The sequence below is a fragment of the Dendrobates tinctorius genome, unplaced genomic scaffold, assembly GCF_039654945.1.
Source record: "Dendrobates tinctorius isolate UK_male_01 unplaced genomic scaffold, ASM3965494v1 ptg000155l, whole genome shotgun sequence".
Lineage (NCBI taxonomy): Eukaryota > Metazoa > Chordata > Amphibia > Anura > Dendrobatidae > Dendrobates > Dendrobates tinctorius.
In genome coordinates this window covers 4278183-4302071 of record NW_027361822.1, presented here as the reverse complement: position 1 = coordinate 4302071, position 23889 = coordinate 4278183, and the positions used below count along the sequence as shown (strand labels likewise).

Sequence of the window (23889 nt, the reverse complement as noted above, 5' to 3'; positions counted from 1 at the left end):
CTTTATTCAACAGCCGCCAAAGAGATGCAGCAGCAGCAGCAGCAGAAATGGCATCACTGGCAGCAGCAATACCCACAGCCATGGAGTCTGGCCATCAACAGGACAGCACATCTTCTTCTGGGAGCCCTCCCTCGCATCGTCAGCGTTTGACGGTAAGTTTTTATTTCCAAAATCCATCATCTCTGTAATATATGTCTATTCATTGCCTTTTATTTCAAAACAGGAATCACAAGATGAAGAGGAGCTCCCAGAAGAAGAAGGAAGGGGTGGACAGACGCTTGGAGTGGGCTCACAATTCGTAAGTTTTTTGCATCAAACGCAGAAACACAACATCACACTACACACAACACATAGAAAACAATGTTCTGCAGACCACACACAGCAAACAAATGCCTACATCCAAACTCATAACATTTTTTGTTTTCTTCTCTAGTCTTCCCAATCTGGTGCTCGGCCAAGAGGTCCTCGCAGTGCCTCCCAGGGTCGTCGGCGACAGCAACGCGGCGGTCACCAGCGTGTAAGTATAAATATTTTTGCTTTGTTTTTTTTGCACTTTTTATTTCATTTCTTTTGTGGAGGCTAATTATGTTATTTTTGTCTTTTTCTTTAACAGCCTTCACAGCGTGCTCCCGACTCTGACGTTGAGGATGGAGGGATTGATGTGGACCGCCTCATCGATCTCGTCAGAGAAAGGGAGCCGCTCTGGAATATGGCTGACCGCCGCCACGCTGACCTGATCATTACCCGACGACTCTGGGAGGAAATCTGTTCTCTCCTTGTGGGCCGCTGGGAGGACCTCGAAGCTCGGGACCAGATTAAAGAGCGTAAGTATATACAGTAACGGTTGCTTGATGTAAACCAGTGTTTCCCGAACTCCAGTCCTCGTGGTCCCCACGGATCATGTGTTCAGGATTTCTATTTACTATTGAAATCCTGAAAACATGACCCCTGGGGACCATGAGGACTGGAGTTTGTGAAACACTGATGTTGTATACTAACCACTCCTTTCTCGTTTCAGGGAACAGAATTGTGAATCGGTGGCGGTCTGTGAGGGATCGTTTCAAGAAGGAGTTCAATAAAGAGATGCGGGCCCCGAGTGGATCTGGAGGACGCAGGAGCAAGTACAAGTACGCACGAGCCCTGTCGTTCCTCCGGGAAACAATGCTCACCAGAAGGTAAATATTACACACCACATGTGAAAAAGATGTAACTTTTTTTTTTCAGCCAGGGCCATACCATGTCAGTATTTTAATTGTTTTTTTTTCTCTTTATTCCACAGCATGGTGAGCAGCACTCGGGAGCCTGCACGATTGGACCCTTCTGAGGCGATCCCTGAGGAGACCGGCACCGAGGGACACTTCGACCGCCCTGGTACATCTGCACCTTCCCTGCCTTCCCACACATTCGACCCATCTGTCCCATCCACCAGCACAGGAGCATCGTGGCCGCCTACATTACATGAAGCTGCTGGTGAGGAGATTGCTTTCCCTTTACCCCACCCTTCTGCCCCTGCCGCCTCTAGTACACCTGCGGGTACTGGGCGGCAGCGGCAGAGGGGTCAGGAAAAGAGTTATGCGCAAGAGTTATTGCATCTGAATGCATCTTTCCAGAACTGTCTCAAAGTCTTGTCAGAGCAAATCTCCGCAGGCTTTCAGCAGATCAACTCCAGCATTCTGGAGGTGAATACACTTCTGCAAACCATGCATTCAGAAGCAAGATCTTCGCCAAACCACACCTTTTTCAGGTCTGTTGTGGAGCGCATGGAAACGCTCTCTCCTGCCCAGCAGATGCATGTAATGCATTCGTGCCACGGTGCTCTACAGCAGGTTACCTCCCAACCTCCACCTCCCACCACTGTAGTTCCTCCACCTGCACCCCCTCCAGCCACTTTCCATCCTCCCCCTCCTATTACATCTGCACCCCCTCCAGCCACTTTTCATCCTCCCCCTCCTACTACATACCAGCAACCTGCACAGTACCAGCAACCTCCCCAGTACCAGCAACCTCTCCAGTACCAGTCATCTCCCCACTTCCAGCAACCTGCCCCGTACCAAACTCCTTCCCCATACCAAACTCCTTCCCCGTAACAAACTCCTTCCCCATACAACTTTCCATCAACATCATCTGCTCCTACAGTCCCTGCCCAACCCTCCACTCCACCACCCACCACCTCTTCTGCTTCCCACATGTCCACCCATTCTGTAGTTTTTTCCACACCTTCACCTCTAACTGTTCCTTCCCCACCACGATCCCAGTCCTCTCTCCACACACCCAGTGTCGAAGTGTCCCGCAGCCCCTCCAGCAGTATTTCCACCCCACAATACACAGAGTTGTAATGTTTTTTTTTTGTAATAAAAATGCCCATTGGGTTTAAAACCTTTATTAAAAAAGTTTTTTGCACTTTAAAAACATAAAAAAAAAAAAAATGTAAATAAAAGTTAAATTATCGTTTCACAATGGTTGTCTGTCTTTTCTTTCTGCGGCGAACTATGTTTAAAAAAAAGGTTAAATACAGGGTATTTCAAAGGTAAAAAGGTATTCAAAACCAGGTATATAACTGTGGGTAAATTTTAGCTTTTTGCCACAGTTGTGTTCCTGGTTGTGTTTGAAGCAAAGTATTTCACCTAAAAAGTTGTGTTTATTGTTGGTGATTTCCTAACAATGTACACAACTTTTGTTAAAAGGTGAAATACTTTGCATAAAACACAACCAGGTACACACCTGTGGCCTAAAGCTAAAAATAGTAAGACCATGACAAGATAGCCAACTTTGGTTGGCAAAGGTATATACTGTTGGTCCAGAAGGTACACAAGTTTGGTTAGGGCACAAATCTTTCACACTCTGTCATCCTGCCAGTGTACTCTGCCTTGAGGGGCCACAAGGGTCAATTTTAAAAACCGGATCCGGCGTAATCCGTCGAAAAAACGGATAGAAAAACGGATGAACCGGATGAGACGGATCCGGTTTTGTCTGTCAAGAACAAGACGGATCCGGCAGAAAACCGGATCCGGCACATCAGGTTTTACAAAACATTTGCCGGATCCGGCATTCCGGCACGACGCCGGATCGCGCCTGACGCCGAAAACCTGATGTGTGAAAGTAGCCGAACAGTAAAGGACTTATACAAACTTACCCTAGCTCTGCTGAATGAAGGTGCTGTGCTGATCACAGTGAATGATCCACAGAAATGCTGGATAAGCAGGTGAGAAGCTGGGAGGATGAAGTGAATGAGCTGGCTGACTGGGGTGCAAGTAAAGAAAAGAGCTGGGCAGAGCCAGGATAGCTCTGGCCGGTAGCGTCCTGGATGCACAGCTGAGGGGGGGCCGACACTGTCCTGCACTGACAGCGTGTGACGTCACAGGCTAAGGCTACGGAGCCTAGCTGGGGCCAAAAACCGTTTCAAAGCAAAACGTGCTTCTTCATCAGGGTTACTGCCCACCCAGTATAGCTGTCATATATAGTGTGTATATGTTCAAACACATATACTACTTGTCTCAGTCCGAGTCTCTGTCCTGTCACTACCGAGTCAGTTCCTGCCAGTGCCTCAGCTGTGCCCGCCTGCCTGCCAGTGCCTCAGCCATGCCCGCCTGCCAGTGCCTCAGCCATGCCCGCCTGCCAGTGCCTCAGCTGTGCCTGCCTGCCAGTGTCTCAGCTGTGCCTGCCTGCCTGCCAGTGTCTCAGCTGTGCCCGCCTGCCTGCCAGTATCTCAAGCCGTGCCTGCTAGAGTACCCGTTGTGTCAGTTTGTACTAGCCTGCATCTGCTTGCAGTATCCAGTCCCTCAGTGGGATCAGCAGCCACAGCCAGGCACCACCCTGCCGCACAAGCCTAACTTCACCATCAGAGGCTCCAGTGAACACCAAGGTAGCTGCTTAGTTACGCGCCTTCCATGGTAGTCTGGTTTGTGGTCCAGTGGGGCCACACACCCCCACGCTTGCGTCAGTCAGTCAGGGCGCAAGCGTTACAGGAAAATTGTTTTCAGGAGGCCCTCTTGTAAGTCTTTTCAAAGGGGTATTGGTGTGCGTCTAAATTTTGGCCAGGCCTTGCATTCACTGCATAGGCAAACAGTATGAGAGACCTACTTCCTAATAATGGGAACATTGTTTTCAGCAGGCCCTCATGTTGTCTCTTCAAAGGGGTATTGGGGTGCACCAAAATTTTGGCCAGGCTTTGCATTCACTGCGTAGGCAAACAGTATGGGAGACCCACTTCCTAATAATGGGAACATTGTTTTCAGGAGGTCCTCCTGTACGTCTCTTCAAAGGGGTACTGGGGTGCGTCCAAATTTTGGGCAGCCCTGCCACTCACTGCATAGGCATACAGTATGGGAGACCCACTTCCTAATAATGGGAACATTGTTTCATGAGGCTCTCATGTATATCTCGTCAAAGGGGTATTGGGGTGCGCCCTAATTTTTGGCAGCCCTGCCACTCACTGCATATGCAATAACAGTATAGGAGACCCACTGTTTAATAATGGAAACAACAAAGCATAGCCGGCTGATGGATCTCTAAGAATAGTGAAAGAGAAAAGAAAAATTTCAGCACACCCATTTAAAGGATCCTCTATGTCAATCTGTGTATTTCAGAGCAATTTGCTGGAAAAGCAGATGGTAAGCATGGGCACCACAGTGTGGTTAATCCTTGTAAAACTCTCTTCTGTGCAATCCTCAGTAGGGAAACCACTTGTACTGCAGAGCTTGAAGTCCCCTCAGTGTAGAGATGGTCTCCTGGCTGCTTATTCCGTCTTAAACTGTAACTCAACTTTGCTTAGTTGGGATTACCTTATTCATGAGAGATGTAAGCAACTGCTCCTTGCAATTTCATCCAGCTTTGCTCATTACTTGCCCTGTTCTGAGGAAAACCTATGGGTCCACACCCAGTGCACGGAACTGCCTAGGCCCAGGCAGGAACATGGAATCCATGAGGCTTTATGCTGAAACGCGTAGGATTGTCTATGCTACACGAGGCTAATGTTAGTTCTGGCCATCTGCACACTAGAATTTTTTTAATATGCATTAAATAAATTTTTTGAAATTTTAAAAATATAAATATTTGCTTTTTCGAGCAATGGATTCACCATTTCTGATTCTAAGAATAGTGAGGGCTGACTGCTGGCCCTTTAAGAATAGTAAAGGCCACCTGATGGCCCTATAAAAATAGGCTTTGTGACTTTCAGAGTCCCTCCTTCATAAATGAAACAGGATGTGTCTGATGATGTGTCACACACCACATAGCCAGATAAGGTTGTAAAATGTTAAAATGACATTTCCCAGTGAAAGCATTTGTCTTGGTTGAAAGCAATGCTAAAGTTCAAAAACGCATCAAAAACGTTACATGTGAACATTTCCCAAGGTGTGGAGGAGCATTTTTTGTTTTTGGTTATTTATTTTGCCTTATGTACAAGTTATTACCCTGGAAAGGATGTTCCTTAACATATTTCCCAGGAAAATCCATTTTGGTTTCTTTTTTGTATGTTTTATTGTGAGTCTGTAAAAGTGGCATAAGACTCTGACAACATTGTTCATAGCAGTGACCTGGGAGTCAGAAATGCTTCCAGGGATCGTTCCCTGTGCTGTTCCCATGTCATTTGAGCACTGTGTCCATCGATTTCTGCAATTTTTAGTCCCTTTAACCCCTTCATGACCCAGCCTTTTTTGACCTTAATGACCTGGCCATTTTTTGCAATTCTGACCAGTGTCCCTTTATGAGGTAATAACTCTGTAACACTTCAACGCATCTTAGCGATTCTGAGATTGTTTTTTCGTGACATATTGGGCTTCATGTTAGTGGTAAACTTAGGTCGATAATTTTTGCGTTTATTTGTGAAAAAAACAGAAATTTGGCGAAAATTTTGAAAATTTCGCAATTTTCAAATTTTGAATTTTTATTCTGTTAAACCAGAGAGTGATGTGACACAAAATAGTTACTAAATAACATTTCCCACATGTCTACTTTACATCAGCACAATTTTGGAAACAATTTTTTTTTTGGTAGGAAGTTATAAGGGTTAAAAGTTGACCAGCGATTTCTCATTTTTACAACAATATTTACAAAACCATTTTTTTTAGGGACCACCTCACATTTGAAATCACTTTGAGGGGTCTATATGGCAGAAAATACCCAAAAGTGACACCATTCTAAAAACTACACCCCTCAAGCTACTCAAAACTACATTCTAGGAGATTATTAACCCTTCAGGTGCTTCACAGGAACTAAAGCAACGTGGAAGGAAAAAATGGACATTTTATTTTTTGCACCACAAATTTTCATTTATCATTAATTTTTTTCATTTTCACATGGGCTACAGGATAAAATGGATCCTAAAATTTGTTGGGCAATTTCTCCTGAGTACACTGATACCTCATATGTGGTCATAAACCACTGTTTGGGCGCACGGCAGGGCTCGGAAGGGAAGGAGCACATTTGACTTTTTGAATGGAAAATATGCTGGAATATTTAGCGCTTGCCATGTCGCGTTTGGAGAGTCGCTGTGCGCCTAAGCACTGGAGGTTCCCCACAAGTGACCCCATTTTGGAAACTAGACCCCCCAAGGAACTTATCTACATGCATAGCGATCACTTTGAACCCCCCAGGTGCTTCACAAATTGATCGGTAAAAAAAAAAAGTACTTTTTTTTCACAAAAATTTTCTTTTGGTCTCAGTTTTTTCATTTTCACATGGGCAACAGGATAAAATGGATCCTAAAATGTGTTGGGCAATTTCTCCTGAGTGCACAGATACCTTATATGTGGTCATAAACCACTCTTTGGGCGCACGGCAGGGTCCGTAAGTGAAGGAGCGCTATTTGACTTTTTGAATGGAAAATTCGCTCCAATCGTTATCGGACACCATGTCGCGTTTGGAGAGCCCCTGTGTACCTAAACATTGGAGCTCCCCCACAAGTGACACCATTTTGGAAACTAGACCCCTTAAGGAACTTATCTAGTGTAGGGAGCACTTTGAACCCCCAAGTGCTTCACAAAAGTTTATAACGTAGAGCAGTGAAAATAAAAAATCATTTTTTTTCCTCAAAAAAGATTTTTTAGCACGCTATTTTTTATTTTCACAAGGGTAACAGGAGAAATTGGACCACAAAAGTTGTTGTCCAGTTTGTCCTGAGTACGCTGGTACCCCATATGTGGGGGGAACCACTGTTTGGGCGCACGGCAGGGCTCAGAAGGGAAGGAGTGCCATTTGACTTTTTGAAATGAAAATTAGCTCCAATCGTTAGCGGACACCATGTCGTGTTTGGAGAGCCCCTGTGTGCCTAAACTTTGGAGCTCCCCCACAAATGACCCCAGTATGGAAACTAGACCCCCTAAGGAACTTATCTAGATGCATAGTGAGCACTTTGAACCCCCAGGTGCTTCACAGAAGTTTATAACGCAGAGCCGTGAAAATAAAAAATTTTTTTTTTTCTTAAAAAATTTTTAGTCCGCAATTTTTTATTTTCACAGTGGTACCAGGATACATTGGACCCCAAAAGTTGTTGTACAGTTAGTCCTGAGTACACTGGTACCCCATATGTGGGGGGGGACAACTGTTTGGGCACACATCGGGGCTCAGCAGGGAGGTAGTGACATTTTGAAATGCTGACTTTGATGGCATGGTCTGAGGGTGTCATGTTACATTTGCAGAGCCCCTGTGTGCCTAAACAGTAGAAACCCCCGGCATGTGACCTCATTTTGGAAACTAGACCCCCCAAGGAACTTATCTAGATGTGTGGTGAGCACCTTGAACCCCCAAGTGCTTCACAGAAGTTTATAACGCAGAGCCGTGAAAATAAAAAATAATTTTTTTCCTCAAACAAAAAAAAGATTTTTAGCCCGCAATTTTTTTTCACAACAGTAACAGGATGAATTGGACCCCAAAAGTTGTTGTACAGTTTGTCCTGAGTACGCTGATACCCCATATGTGGGGGGAAAACCACTGTATGGGTACACGTCAGGGCTCGGAAGGGAAGTAGTGACATTTTGAAATGCTGACTTTGATGGCATGGTCTGCGGGCGTCATGTTACATTTGCAGAGCCCTTGATGTACCTAAACTGTTGAAACCCCCCATAAATGACCCCATTTTGGAAACTATACCCCATAAGGAAGTTGCCTAGATGTGTAGTGAGCACACCGAACCCCCAAGTGCTTCACAGAAGATTATAACGCAGAGCCATGAAAATAAAAAATAATTTTTTTTTCCTCAAAAAATGATTTTTTAGCTCTCAATTTTTTATTTTCACAAGGGTAACAGGAGAAATTGGACCCTAAAAGTTGTTGTCCAGTTTGTCCTGAGTACGCTGGTACCCCATATGTGGGGGGGAACCATTGTTTGGGCACACGTCAGGGCTCGGAATGGAAGTAGTGACGTTTTGAAATGCAGACTTTGATGGAATAGTCTGCGGTCGTAATTACGTTTGCAGAGCCCCTGATGTGCCTAAACAGTGGAAACCCCCCACAAGTGACCCCATTTTGGAAACTAGACCTTCCAAGGAACGTATGTAAGATGTGTTGTGAGCACTTTGAACCCCCAAGTGCTTCACAGAAGTTTATAATGCAGAGACGTGAAAATGAAAAAATCATTTTTTTCCACAAAAATAATTTTTTAGCCTCCAATTTTTTATTTTCCTAAGGGTAACACGGGAAATTAGTCCCCAAAAGTTGTTGTGCAATTTTTCCTGAGTATGCTGATACCCCATATGTTGGGGTAAACCACTGTTTGGGCACATGTCAGGGCTTGGAAGGGAGGGTGCACCGTTTGACTTTTTGAACGCAAAATTGGCTGGAATCAATGGTTGCACCATGTCGCGTTTGGAGACCCCCTGATGTGCCTAAACAGTGGAAACCCCTCAATTCTAACTCCAACACCCCTAACCACAGCCCTAACCCTAACACATCCCTAACCACAAGCCTAACCCTAATTCCAACGCTAACCCTAATTCCAACCCTAACCCTAATTCTAATCCTAATTCCAACCCTAACCCTAATTCCAACCCTAACCCTAATTCCAACCCTAACCCTAATTCAACCCTAACCCTCTTTCCAACCCTAACCCTCTTTCCAACCCTAACCCTCTTTCCAACCCTAACCCTCTTTCCAACCCTAACCCTCTTTCCAATCCTAACCCTCTTTCCAACCCTAACCCTCTTTCCAACCCTAACCCTAACCCTCTTTCCAACCCTAACCCTCTTTCCAACCCTAACCCTCTTTCCAACCCTAACCCTAACCCTCTTTTCAACCCTAACCCTCTTTTCAACCCTAACCCTAACCCTAATGGAAAAATAAAAATATTTTCTTTACTTTATTAGTTGTGCCTACCTATGGGGGTGATAATCGGGGGGTTTATTTACTTTTTCTTTCATTTTGATCACTGTGAGAGTGATCAAAATGAAAGTATGGAATCTGCAGCTGGCAGATTCGGGCGGGCGCACTGCGCATGCGTCCGCCATTTTCAAGATGGCGGCGCCCATGAACCGGACCCGCCGGACACCGGTAGCGACAGGGGGACTTAGAAGGTGCCGGGGGAGGTGAGATGGGGTGAGGGGGTTATCGGAAGCTGGCGGGGAGCAGAGGGAATGGGAGGGGGGCAGATGATGACAGCGGCGGCAGATCGCCGCTGTCATTCAGTTGCGGGGGGGGCGATCGACGGTGGGGGGGTGGAATCGGTGTCTCCAGCCATGTCCGATGCTACAGCAGCATCGGCCTTGGCTGGATTGTAATAATTCATCAATTTTCATTGATGAATTATTACTATCGCTCGGATTGGCTGTTTCACTTTTAACAGCCAATCAGAGCGATCGTAGCCACGTGGGGGCGAAGCCACGCCCCCTGTGGCAAAGAACAAAGCCCCCTGTATCTGCGAGTCGGGTGACCTTTCAGTGACCTAGGTCACCCGACCCGCAGGGGGGCTTTAAAGTCATGACGCCACATAGGCGTCATGGGTCGTTCTGGCACGACTTTTCATGACGCCTACGTGGCGTCAAAGGTCGTGAAGGGGTTAAAGACTGCCGGGGGGGTGCCAGAAAAATGCTCGCCTTTCCTATAGACTTACATTGGGCTCGTTGCTCGGGCCGAGCACCTGAGCATTCTAATTTGCTCAACCTGAGCAATGAGCACCCGTCCATCATTAGTCAGTAGTTCTCTAATATAATACTGATGCATCATTTTCTCCCCATACAGGTCCTACAATATCGGATCCGATCAGTGGAGATCTTCTATATAAGCAAATTCTCCTGAGTGACTCTACAAGGATGGATAGGGACAAGATGGCGGAGAGGATATTACACCTCACCCTAGAGGTCCTCTTCTGGCTTACTGGAGAGGTGAGAGATTCTGATGACGTCACATTACATCATTCTTATCTATGGTGTGAAGCAGTGACCGTTGTCACAGGTAGGGGTCGCTGTGTGTTCTCCCCACGATGTGCATGAAGGCGTTTTGAGCCCATGGGAGTGCATTGCAGGCGTAGCTGTGGTTACAATTGTGAGGCAGTGACCAATATCGCAGGTAGGGGTCACTGTGGGTTCTCCTCAGGATGTGCACGGAGGCATATGGAGGCCATGAGAGTGCATTGCAGTCACAGGCAAAGCTGTAATTGCAATGCAGACTAAAATTAAATGTTAAATGCAGAAAAACATCAATAATGTTTTATTAACTGAGGTACATCCACTGTGTATAAATATTTGACGTTTCTGCCAACACTAGGCCTTCATCAGAAATAATCTTCTGTTTTCAGAGACTACACAACAGGTCAGATAAGACTGACAAATAGACTATCAGAATAATGTGGTAAAGCGCGAGGGTACTTGCACTGAAGTGTTGGAGATAAAGCACTTTCCGTTAGTAAACATTATTGATGTTTTTCTGCAATTAATAGTGGAGTGCCAAATTCATTTTTTGGACTATTTTGGAGTGTTATCCTATTCGTGCACCTCTTTTTCTCAGAGTGCCGTGCAGCCTTTTTTAAAAATAAGTGTTAGTCTTGGGCATGCTAGTGTCTGTTACACCGCTCCGCCATACTCACCCGGCCTCCGCTCCCACGCCGCAGTCGCCCTCCGCTCCCACGCCGCAGCCTCTCTCCACCCGACGGCCGCGGCGGTCACCTGAGACAGACCCGCGACCGATGCCTTCCCTGCATGCTATGCGCATGCGCCATAGGCCGCGGCCGCGCCTCCTTCCTGCTTCTTATGCTCCGGCTGTGCCCTGACCCGGAAGCACATTTGGACCAATGGCTGACCAGACGGGGCCATATCAGGCCGCTTCCCCCTGAGGGAGGCGCCTGATCGTTGTGTTTCCTGACACTCTGGCCTCGCTCCATCGTGCACACTCTGCTCCTGCAGTTCCTGTCTCGGCTGCTCCTCACAGCAGCTTCTCAGTCCTGCTACCCGTGTTCCTGTCGTCCTACTCCAGTCCTGCCTTGTGTTCCTGCCGTCCTACTCCAGTCCTGCCTTGTGTTCCTGTCGTCCTACTCCAGTCCTGCCTTGTGTTCCTGCCGTCCTACTCCAGTCCTGCCTTCACTGTTCCTGCCGTCCTACTCCAGTCCTGCCTTGTGTTCCTGCCGTCCTACTCCAGTCCTGCCTTCACTGTTCCTGCCGTCCTACTCCAGTCCTGCCTTGTGTTCCTGCCGTCCTACTCCAGTCCTGTCTTCAGTGCTCCTGCCGTCCTACTCCAGTCTCAGTCTTACTCCGGTCCATCCTGAACCGCCCCTCTCGGTACCGGCTACCGTGGTACTCGAACCCCTGGGCCTGCTCCTAACGGTCCCTGTATAGGGGTCGGTTCCACCTGGCAGCTCGCCCGGGGTCCCTCGGTGCCACGGTCCAGAGGGTCCACTCTCGGAGCTCCCGCTCCTGACCACCCACGCTAACAGTACAATCAGGCCATGGACTCCGCCGGTACTACGGCTGCTACCCAGAAAGAGTTGCTATTCCTACGGGAGAATCAGGGGCGCATTATGTCAATCATGAAGTCGATGGACACCCGTTTGTCGGCCTTACAGGTGGCCGATCCTGGAAATGCCACTCAGCTGGCCAGTCTCCAACAGGAGCTGGGCCAGCAGCAAGATACTCAAACCCACATTTTGTCCTACATGGCCTCCTTTGATAGTCGCTTGTCGGCCCTCCAGGCTGCCGCTGCAGTGCCGACTCCTCCCCCTGCGTCTGCTGCTCATCCGACGCCCCGCCTCGCCAAGCCGCCTCGTTTCACCGGGGATCCCAAGCTCTGTAGGGGGTTCTTAAATCAGTGTAGTCTCCACTTTGAATGGCTGCCGCAGCAATATCCCTCGGACCGGGCCAAAGTGGCCTTCATCATGTCCCATCTGGAGGGAGAGGCCCTTTCTTGGGTAAACCCGCTCTGGGAACGTGACGACCCGGTCGTTTCGAGTCTCCCGGTTTTCCTGGATACGTTTCGTAAGGTTTTCGATGAGCCGGGCCGGTTAGCCTCTCTCACTGAGTCACTCTTTAACTTACACCAGGGCTCTCTCACGGTCGGACAGTACGCTATTCGCTTTCGCACTATTTCCTCTGAGCTCGGCTGGAATAACGCAGCTTTGGTGGGGGCATTCTGGCGCGGTCTTTCTAGTAAAATAAAGGATGAACTCGCTGGTCGAGATACCCCGTCCACCTTAGAGGACCTTATCTCGCTGGCTACCCGCATTGACCTGCGCTTCCTGGAGCGCGCTCGGGAGTCAGTGAGAGACAGGCGCTCCTCCAGGTCAGTTCCTCCTTTCGCTCAGTCGGCCAGCTCACGTTCAGTCGGATCTTCTTCCCTCTCTTCGGGTGAGCCCATGCAGATAGATCATCTCAGGTTGGCCGAGTTACGTCAGAGAGAGACGGGCACAAGGTCTGTGCCTCTATTGCGGTCATTCGTCACACTATATCCGCACCTGTCCTAAGAGACAGGGAAACGACTCCACCTAGGTCAGGTAAGAGAGGCCTTCCTAGGTGATGATGATGATTCCTCTCAACCCCTTACGATTTCTGTGCTTTTGGTTTCAGGAGGGAGGCGTGGTTCCGAGGTGGCCTACGTGGATTCGGGCTCAGCGGGTAACTTCATTCGGCCGGAAGAGGTAGACAAATACCAAATTCCTGTAGTCACTCTATCTAACCCAATTCAGATTGCCACCGTGGATGGCAAACCGCTACAGGTGACCGTCACCTTGGTCACTGAAGAGGTGGAATTGCAAATCGGAGCCTTACATCGAGAGAAGATAGCCTTTTACGTTTTACCTAAGCTCTCTCACGCCATTCTACTCGGTCTTCCATGGTTAAGGACTCATCAGCCTGTTCTCGACTGGTCTTCTGGGGAGATACTCCGCTGGGGGCACCCGTGCCAAGCTCGCTGTCTGACTCCTGTCCGCCTGGCGGCCGCTCCACGGTCACCTCCAGACCTCCCGGGTCTTCCTCCAGCTTACAGCTCCTACGCCGATGTTTTTGATAAGAAGGAAGCAGAGGTCCTCCCTCCACACCGGCCGTTTGACTGCCCAATTGAACTTGTTTCTGGTTCAACCCCCCCAAGGGGCAGAATCTACCCTCTGTCTCCCGTGGAGACCACCGCCATGTCCGAGTACGTCCAAGAGAACCTCGCCAAAGGCTTTATACGGAAATCCTCTTCGCCCGCGGGAGCCGGGTTCTTCTTCGTCAAAAAGAAGGACGGGACTCTACGGCCATGCATTGACTATAGGGGCTTGAATGAGATTACCATCAAGAACAGGTACCCTCTTCCACTCATTCCGGAACTGTTTGACCGTCTCAGAGGGGCTCGGGTCTTTACCAAGCTGGACCTCAGAGGAGCCTACAATCTGGTCCGTATCCGTGCAGGTGACGAGTGGAAGACCGCTTTCAACACTCGAGATGGCCATTACGAGTACCTGGTCATGCCCTTCGGTCTTTGCAATGCTCCTGCAGTCTTTCAAGAGTTCGTCAACGAGATCTTCCGGGATCTCTTGTACTCCTGTGTGGTCGTGTACTTAGACGACATCCTCGTCTTCTCGCCGGACCTCTCGTCCCACAGAAAGAGTGTCCGCCTGGTGCTTCAGCGTCTTCGGGAGAACCGTCTGTATGCAAAGATCGAGAAATGTCTCTTCGAACAGACCTCTCTGCCATTTCTGGGATACATTATCTCCGACGCTGGTCTAAGGATGGATCCCGAGAAGTTGTCTGCCATCCTCAAATGGCCTCGCCCCGTCGGATTAAAGGCGATACAACGATTCCTCGGGTTCGCCAACTATTACCGGCAATTTGTCTCCCACTTCTCCGCGATCACAAGACCCATTTCTGTGCTCACCCGTAAAGGGTCTACTTCCAAGGATTGGTCTCCTGAGGCAGAGGAGGCCTTTCTGTCCCTAAAACGGGCTTTCTCCACGGCTCCGGTCCTGCATCGCCCTGTGAGCGATCGACCTTTTGTACTCGAGGTGGACGCTTCCTCGACTGGTGCTGGGGCGGTGCTGTCCCAGAGAACCGCCTCCGGTCGCCTGCACCCTTGTGGCTTCTTCTCGAAGGCCTTTTCTCCATCCGAGTGTAACTACTCGATCGGTGACCGGGAACTTTTGGCCATCAAGTTGGCCTTGGAGGAATGGCGCCACCTCCTGGAAGGAGCTGTCCATCCTTTTGTCATCTTCTCGGACCACAAGAATCTGGCCTATCTCCAGTCTGCCCAGAGACTAAACCCTCGCCAGGCCAGATGGTCTTTATTTTTTGCCCGATTTGATTTCGAGCTCCGATTCCGTCCCGGCAGCAAGAATTCCAAAGCCGACGCCCTGTCCAGGGTCTTCCAACCACACGAATCCACGGAGGAACCGTCACATATCATTGATCCCACTAGGATCATCACCGTGGCTCCAGTGAACTGGCTTACTCCTCCGCCTGGCAAGACGCTTGTGCCAGAGAATCTCAAGCAAAAGGTTCTTCTATGGGGGCACTCCTCCAAACTGGCCGGCCATGCCGGAACTAAGAAGACCCTTGATCTTATCAAACGTCACTACTGGTGGCCCTCACTTCGCCAAGATGTACTTGATTTTGTGGCTTCTTGTCCATCCTGTGCAAAGAACAAGGTACCACGGAGATCTCCGTCTGGCTTGTTGCTTCCGTTGCCTGTCCCTACGGTTCCTTGGGAGAACATCGCCATGGATTTCATCACCGACCTACCCTGCTCTGCGGGCTGCTCAGTCATTCTGGTGGTGGTGGATCGTTTTTCCAAGATGGCTCACTTCATCCCTCTGCCCGGTCTTCCCTCAGCGCCGGAGCTGGCCGAGATCTTCATTCATCAAGTCTTCAGGCTTCATGGACTACCTCGACGCATTGTGTCTGACCGAGGGGTTCAGTTTACCTCCAAGTTCTGGCGTTCGCTTTGTAAGCTTATGAACGTTTCCCTCGACTTCTCCTCGGCCTACCATCCACAGTCCAACGGACAAGTAGAGCGTACCAACCAGACGCTTACGGGATACTTACGCCACTTCTCTAACGCCCACCAGAACGATTGGGTCAGCTTACTCCCCTGGGCAGAGTTCGCTTATAACAACCATGCTGGTGAGTCTTCGGCCAAGTCTCCGTTTTTCATTGTTTTTGGCAGACATCCTGGTGTCCCTCTTCCGATAACCCCTGCCTCTGAGGTACCCGCGGCCAATGCTTTGTCCTCGGAATTTTCTAAGATTTGGGCTGAGACCAACACATCACTCAAGAGATCCGCTGATCAGATGAAGAACTATGCAGACAAAAAGAGGTTGGATTCTCCTCCGTATCGTGTTGGCGACAAGGTCTGGCTCTCCTCCAAATTCGTCCGACTAAAACTGCCCTCCTACAAGTTGGGTCCACGCTACATCGGTCCGTTTGAAATTCTGGGACGTATTAACGAAGTTGCCTACAAATTGAGGTTGCCTGCTTCGCTCCGGATCCCGAACACCTTTCACGTCTCTCTCCTGAAGCCTGTGGTGCTGAATCGTTTCCATTCCTCGCTTGATCTTGGTCCTCAGCCGGTGGGTGCCGACAACGTTTTTGAAGTGCAGGACATCCTCGCTGTGAAAAGGGTTAGAGGTAGGACTTTCTTTCTCGTTGATTGGAAGGGCTTTGGTCCTGAGGAGAGATCCTGGGAGCCTCGGGAGAATATTAATGCTCCCCGTATCCTCAAGAGGTTTCTTGTTAATCTCCGGGGGGGGCGGCTTAGGGGAGGGGGTACTGTTACACCGCTCCGCCATACTCACCCGGCCTCCGCTCCCACGCCGCAGTCGCCCTCCGCTCCCACGCCGCAGCCTCTCTCCACCCGACGGCCGCGGCGGTCACCTGAGACAGACCCGCGACCGATGCCTTCCCTGCATGCTATGCGCATGCGCCATAGGCCGCGGCCGCGCCTCCTTCCTGCTTCTTATGCTCCGGCTGTGCCCTGACCCGGAAGCACATTTGGACCAATGGCTGACCAGACGGGGCCATATCAGGCCGCTTCCCCCTGAGGGAGGCGCCTGATCGTTGTGTTTCCTGACACTCTGGCCTCGCTCCATCGTGCACACTCTGCTCCTGCAGTTCCTGTCTCGGCTGCTCCTCACAGCAGCTTCTCAGTCCTGCTACCCGTGTTCCTGTCGTCCTACTCCAGTCCTGCCTTGTGTTCCTGCCGTCCTACTCCAGTCCTGCCTTGTGTTCCTGTCGTCCTACTCCAGTCCTGCCTTGTGTTCCTGCCGTCCTACTCCAGTCCTGCCTTCACTGTTCCTGCCGTCCTACTCCAGTCCTGCCTTGTGTTCCTACCGTCCTACTCCAGTCCTGCCTTCACTGTTCCTGCCGTCTTACTCCAGTCCTGCCTTGTGTTCCTGCCGTCCTACTCCAGTCCTGTCTTCAGTGCTCCTGCCGTCCTACTCCAGTCTCAGTCTTACTCCGGTCCATCCTGAGCCGCCCCTCTCGGTACCGGCTACCGTGGTACTCGAACCCCTGGGCCTGCTCCTAACGGTCCCTGTATAGGGGTCGGTTCCACCTGGCAGCTCGCCCGGGGTCCCTCGGTGCCACGGTCCAGAGGGTCCACTCTCGGAGCTCCCACTCCTGACCACCCACGCTAACAGTGTCCAAGGCAGATTTAGGAAAAACCTGCTCTTGGGTTTTTGTATTTTGAAACAGACAACAGGATGGTAGTTGTGCAGTCTGTTTCATTCCAGGCCTGAGTTTTCCATGTTGCTGAAGGCCACAGGTTGCTAGATAAAAACCCTGCAGTATAGGGTACGGATGTCAGGTCAAGGTCAAAGTCAGTGTCAGTCTGGTATTTGGAGCAGTCGGCTCTGCTGCGTTTTACCTATGCGCGGCAACACAGGCCAGCGGAGCCAAACAGCCAGGAGAGCTGAGATGCCTGGCACCCACAGCTTACACAACGGTGCAATTACCCGCAGCATCTCGGAGGTGGATGGTCTTGTGCCCAGCGATGAAATGGAGGTAGACTGTCCTGTGCCCGAAGGAGGACTAGCCTATTTAGTGACTGCAAACTGAACGATATCGTGTACTGCGGAAAGCTTTGAGTAAAGAGGCATTAACACAGCGGTGCAGTTACCCATGGCAACGGGTCATGAAGGTGGACTGGCATGTTTAAGCATGTAGCCTGTATTGCTACAGCTGAAGACTGCTGAGAGAAATGGAGGAGCTTTTGAAGCAGGTGATCCTCATGCAGCAGGAGCAGGGGCTGCAGTTCCAGCAGCAGCATCAAGAGGCACTGCAGTTGCAGTGGCAGCAACAAGAGGCATTGCAGTTCCAGCGGGAGCAGCAAGAGGCGCTGCAGTTCAAGCTGCAGCAGCAGGAGCTATGAGACCAGTAGCAGCAAGAGATGCTGCAGTTCCCATGGCAGAAACAAGAGGCACTGTAGCAGCAACCAGATGATCAGCGGTGTAAGGAAGATACCTTTAAGGTAAGGGGCGATCAGAGGGTGTACCAGTGGTCCGTTGTGGAGTCTTGTCCCTCCAGGACTCAGGCGAATGACTTATTGCAGTTGGTGCAGGAATGGCTCCAGCCTGAGACTTTGACCCTGGCCCAGATGGTAGTAGAGAATGGTGGTCGACAAGCTAATGAGGGCTCTGCCGGCCGCCATGCAGTGTCGGGTGGGGCTACGGGACCTTGGCTCTCTGGACCAGCTGATAACATGGATTGAGTGGTATACAGCCACTCAGGACAATGTACGGGACACTGCTCCACTTCAGCTGATATGTCAGGCCTCGCCAGCACAGGAGCATCGAAAAGGTCTTCAAACCTCTGTTGGGGCTAGCCAGGTCCGAGCCCATGTTGAGGGGGTAACCCGACGTAAGGATGACAAGGGTTCTGTATCTCCTGGAGCCGCTCCGAGGTGTAGTCATGCTGCAGTGATTCCCTGAAATCTGAGTCCAAGGACTGCGAGTATACTCACTGGGTATCTATGTTTGCCCAGCCAATCTGCATCGCCACTACAGACGCTGCTGGTACCAAAGCCCAGCTGTGTAAGGTACTCATTAATGGGTGACAAACGGATGCTTTCCTGGACTTGAGGAGCGTAGTAACTTTGGTACATGGGTCCCTGGTTGGCGTGGACAAATCCAAAGGGTGGTAAGTGGAGGTGATGGGTATCCATGGGGAAATCTGGGAGTACCCGACGTCGGAGGTTAATTTTTTCACATCATGTGGGGACGGTGAACATGTGGTGGGAGTGGTGAAGACCCTTCCATATGGGACTGTGTTGGGAAGAGACTTGCCCCTGTTCTGGTTCTTTGGACGACCAAGCTTGACCCTCCCCTGATAAATGCTGTACCGGGTGCAGTACCCGAAGATCCCAAGTCAGGGATACCTGTTATAGGAGTCGCCAACCTAGGGACAGAGTGTAACCTGATAGGTTCCATCTAGAGGTGGTAGCAGGAGAGGTTGTGAAGACCCCACTGAATCCCTAGCGGGAAATGTCCCCTGGTAGATTCGGGACAGCTCAGTTCCGGGTTCTCATGCAAAAAAAGCCTGTATAAAAAGAAAGCCGGGAGGAACCGGAAGTGTGTGGTTGCAGAGATGACTGGGGACATACGCATGGGGGAACCCTCTGGCACCGGCCAAGAATGTGGCCGAGTGTCAGGGAAGAATCGATAGAGTTCTCGCTAGACAGCAATGTCGGGAGGCTCAGGTTTAGGTGAGATGTAATACAGATGTATGCACGAAGTTGCTGGGGCAGACAGCAGCGTTTCAGTGGTTTTGAGAAAGATCAAGCTATTGTTCGAAACGCGTAATCTACTACTTGTTACTCATGTGAACATACCAATTTTTGCTCTGTCTTGGACTTGTTTTTAACAATAAATTGGACTTGAATTTGCAAAGCTGGACCTTTCTTTTTCTTTTTTCCTTGGTCATTGTGTGAAGACTGCACGTGGTCCGGGCTATCCACTACACATGCCTTCAGGTGAGCTGGCTTTTTTTCTTCTTTTGAGCGTTTCAGTGTGACATAGTCACCGAGGCATGGGTAAGGGTACGGAGGAAACTGTATCAAGGGCCAGAAGGCAGGTACTTAGGTGATAGGATGAGCTGTGGGGTTAGTGAACCCAAATAAACAAGGTTGAGACCACCCAAAACTGGTTCAAATCTACTGTTAATCAGGAAAGTGGGCGTGTCATCTGCAATGGAGAATGGGGTGGTCCAGTAATGAAGTATGCAGGAGAAACCCAAAGGAGTGGTATGGGTCCGGTCCCTACTTTGGTTTCTCGGTGCAGTTTCAGGTGGGGATGTCACAGGGTCATGCAGATGCCCTGTCACACTCCCATGTGGGGTGACAAGTGTTCAACCCCACAGGTTTGAATGGGGGGATATGTGAGGCAGTGACCGGTGTCATAGGTAGGGGCCCGGTGTGTGTTCTCCGCGGGATGAACACGGAGGCGTGTTGAGGCCATGGGGGTGCATTACGGTCACATAACGTGACTATAATTGTGAGGTAGTGACTGGTATCACAGGTAGGGGTCACTGTGGGGTCTCCCCAGGATGTGCATGGAGGCATATAGAGGCCATGATAGTGCATTGAAGTCTCAGGCATAGCTGTGATTGCAATGCAGACTAAAAATAAGTGTTAGTCTTGGGCATTCTAGTGTCCAAGGCAGATTTTGGTAAAAACCTGCTCTGGGGTTTTCGTATTTTGAAACAGACTGCAGGATAGTGGTCGTGCAGTCTGTTTCATTCTGGGTCTGGGTTTTCCATGTGGCTGAAGGCCACAGGTTGCTAGTTAAAAATCCTGCAGTATAGGGTATGGATGTCAGGTCAGGGTGAAAGTCAGTGTCAGTCTGGTGTTTGGAGCAGTTGGCTCTGCAGTGCTCCATCTGTGGTGTGAGGCAACACAGGCCAGCGGAGCCAAACAACCAGGAGAGGTGAGATGCCTGGCACCCCCAGTTTACACAGCGGTGCAGTTACCCAAGGTAACTAGTCTCGGAGGTGCATCCGGTGGTGAAATGGAGGTAGATTGTCCTGTGCCCGAAGGAGGACTAGCGTGTTTAGTGACTGTAAACTGAAGGATATCGTACTGCGGAAAGCTGGGAGTAAAGAGACATTACCTTGGCGATGCAGTCGCCCATGGCAACTGGTCATGAAGGTGGACTAGCATGTTTAGGGACTACGTAATCCAGAGGATATATGTCCGGTTGCGAACGATACTTGGTACTATGTAGTGCTATGAAATGGATGTTAATGCTATGCACGTGTGTGAATTGGGCATTTAATGCTGTGAAGTAAACATATTAAAAGGACTTTATGTTGAAAATTTGCTGGGTCACTGCCTCATAACTATGCAGCGTGCTACTGCGGCACTACAATGGGACTAACAGGTGGACAGAATTGAAGAGGTGAGGGCTCTGGAAATGTCTTTAGTGAAATTTATTGTGTCTCTCTATAACCAGGATTACACAGTTGTGAAGAAGACCTCTAGGGAGCGCTGTCAGGACCCTGTGTCTGAGGGATGGGGAAGACCCCTGAGCCCAATCACAGGGCCTCCACCTCACCTCCTGATACATGAGGACATCAATGGCCAGAAGATCCTTGAGCTCACCTATAAGATGATTGAGCTGCTGACTGGAGAGGTGACACTGCTGGGAATGCTGGGACATTATACAGTAACGCTATAAAGGGATTGGGAGATGACGGTGTCATTGTGTGTGTCAGGTTCCTATAAGGTGTCAGGATGTCACTGTCTATTTCTCCATGGAGGAGTGGGAGTATTTAGAAGGACATAAAGATCTGTACAAGGACATCATGATGGAGGTTCCCCAGCCCCTCCCATCACCAGGTAATAGACATGTGGACAGGACTAAATACACACCGCCTATAATTATCTCAGTGTAAATAAATTATTCAGCCCCTGTACATGTTTTCGCCAGTTCTATCCAGTGAGAAGAAAACACCAGAGAGATGTCCCCGTCCTCTTCCTCCACAGGACTGTAAACAAGAAGATCCCAATGTTCCTCAGAATCATCAGGTAGGTGGAGAGGTGTCATGAGATCTCCCCTCTAATGTGTAGAGGGCTGTGAAGATCTTGTCTTCAGGCTTGTTTTAACCATCAATATTTTACACTGAACTGTCGATTTATTAGAGACACCGGAACCTTTCTAATATAATTTTTCGTGAATGGAAATGTGACTCAGTGCAGCAGGAAATCCAATGATCACTTTTATGTGAACATTTGCAATGAGAATCTTTATTATATTGGGAACATAAAGTGATGTGATCGACTTTAAACATTTATTACATACAATGCAAAAACATATCCTAAGAAAACAAGCAACTCATGAATTAAAGAAGTTACAATTGTTTGTCAAGAGTCGTTCTAAGAACAGGCGGTGCATACTCATGTCCTGCAGCTGAATACAACGCTGGATCTACAACTATAGTGTCTGAAGAAACAGCTCTTCAGCTCAGGAGCTTACCTAGGCTTTGTGGCCAATGGTCATGACAGTACATTTTTTATTTTTTTTCTTACCCGGTCCTTATAGTGTTCAGATCTTAATCTTATAGGACATTTGCTTTACAAGTAAGAATGACTTGTTCCGAGCAAGTTAGCACCTTCATCTATATTGTGGCAACTGTAAAAGCCTTTCCTGTGGTCAAGGGCATTACTCATGCAGAAGGAATAATACTCTTTAAAGTTGACAATATAACAATTTGCTGAGGTTCTGAAGACCAAAGGAGGTCCAAGCGGGTGTCTCTAATAATGTGACCATTCCGAGTATGTTCTATATTTGGTGTAGATGACAGGAAAAAAATGATCATAGACTACAGATGTTGTCTTGATTTTTCTCACAATTTTCTGGTTATGGAGACTGCTGGTTAGAATAAGGAAGCCGACATGTTGGATTTATACAGGAGACCTGCAGCTATTTCATCTTTTCTTCTAAATCATTCACACAACTTTTCCACCTGTCTGTGACTTTTACAATCTTTGTTTCAGGGTGAAGATCTGACTCATATTGATACTGCAGAGACATATGTGAGGGGTGATGAGCGGTGTAAAGAGGAGAGTCCTACAGATAACGGCACAGGTGAGTAGTGACCACTAAATGCAGAGAAGTCACAGATTATACTCAGTCATTGGATTAAAAACCTAATGAACTAGAATATAAGTTGGTATGTATGCAATATGTAGGTGCGTGTTCATATTGGTCACACTGTTTTGTTAGCCAAGTACCTTATGTTATTTTCATGCACTATTACTATTTATTGCAGGGTATCTTAGGTAAAACACTGGATTGTAGAATTGTGTGATAATCTCGTTGGGGTTTGTAACACAGAATATTAACGTCTGATCGGACTGGTAGAAAATTTTGATAGCAAACTTTTAAATTGACTAAATTAAATGGTGTTTTAGAAAAAGGGCTCAAGAGATTGCAGGTTTAGGTCCCCTGAGGGGCTTACAAATATTACTGCCACTCCTGAAAAAATGAGGTAAAAACCAATAAACTTGTACCAAATATCAGCTCACCAAGGAAAAATACAATTTTATTATTATTATTATTTATTGTTATAGCGCCATTTATTCCATGGCGCTTTACATGTGAGGGGGGTATACATAAAAACAAGTACAATAATCTTAAACAATACAAGTCATAACTGGTACAGGAGGAGAGAGGACCCTGCCCGCGAGGGCTCACAATCTTCAAGGGATGGGTGATAATACAGTAGGCGAGGGTAGAGCTGGTCGTGCAGCGGTTTGGTCGATCGGTGGTTACTGCAGGTTATAGGCTTGTCGGAAGAGGTGGGTCTTCAGGCTCTTTTTGAAGGTTTCGATGGTAGGTGAGAGTCTGATATGTTGTGGTAGAGAGTTCCAGAGTAGGGGTGATGCGCGAGAGAAATCTTGTATGCGATTGTGGGAAGAGGAGATAAGAGGGGAGTAGAGAAGGAGATCTTGTGAGGATCGGAGGTTGCGTGCAGGAAAGTACCGGGAGACGAGGTCACAGATGTATGGAGGAGACAAGTTGTGGATGGCTTTGTATGTCATGGTTAGGGTTTTGTAATGGAGTCTCTGGGCAATTGGGAGCCAGTGAAGGGATTGACAGAGGGGAGAAGCTGGGGAATAGCGGGGGGACAGGTGGATTAGTCGGGCAGCAGAGTTTAGAATAGATTGGAGGGGTGCGAGAGTGTTTGAGGGGAGGCCGCAGAGCATGAGGTTGCAGTAGTCAAGGCGAGAGATGATGAGGGCATGGACTAGGGTTTTTGCAGATTCTTGGGTGAGGAATGAACGGATGCGTGAAATATTTTTGAGTTGAAGTCGGCAGGAAGTGGAAAGGGTTTGGATATGTGGTTTGAAGGAGAGATCAGCATCAAGGATTACTCCGAGGCAGCGAGCTTGTGGGACTGGGGAGAGTGGGCAGTCATTTACTGTAATTGATAGGTTCGTAGGGGGGGTCACGTGAGATGGGGGAAAGATGATGAATTCTGTTTTGTCCATGTTGAGTTTCAGATA

At 48.9% G+C, this 23889-nt stretch overlaps 1 protein-coding gene across 1 annotated transcript in view; it reads left to right on the top strand.

Moving 5' to 3' along the window:
- The window catches only part of LOC141051168 (uncharacterized), a 255536-nt gene that overhangs the window by 122122 nt on the left and 109525 nt on the right, over positions 1-23889 (top strand). The window contains 5 exon segments of the mRNA XM_073548033.1: positions 10171-10313; positions 20834-21013; positions 21096-21219; positions 21311-21408; positions 22378-22468. Of these exon segments, the coding sequence (XP_073404134.1) occupies positions 10171-10313; positions 20834-21013; positions 21096-21219; positions 21311-21408; positions 22378-22468 (636 nt within the window).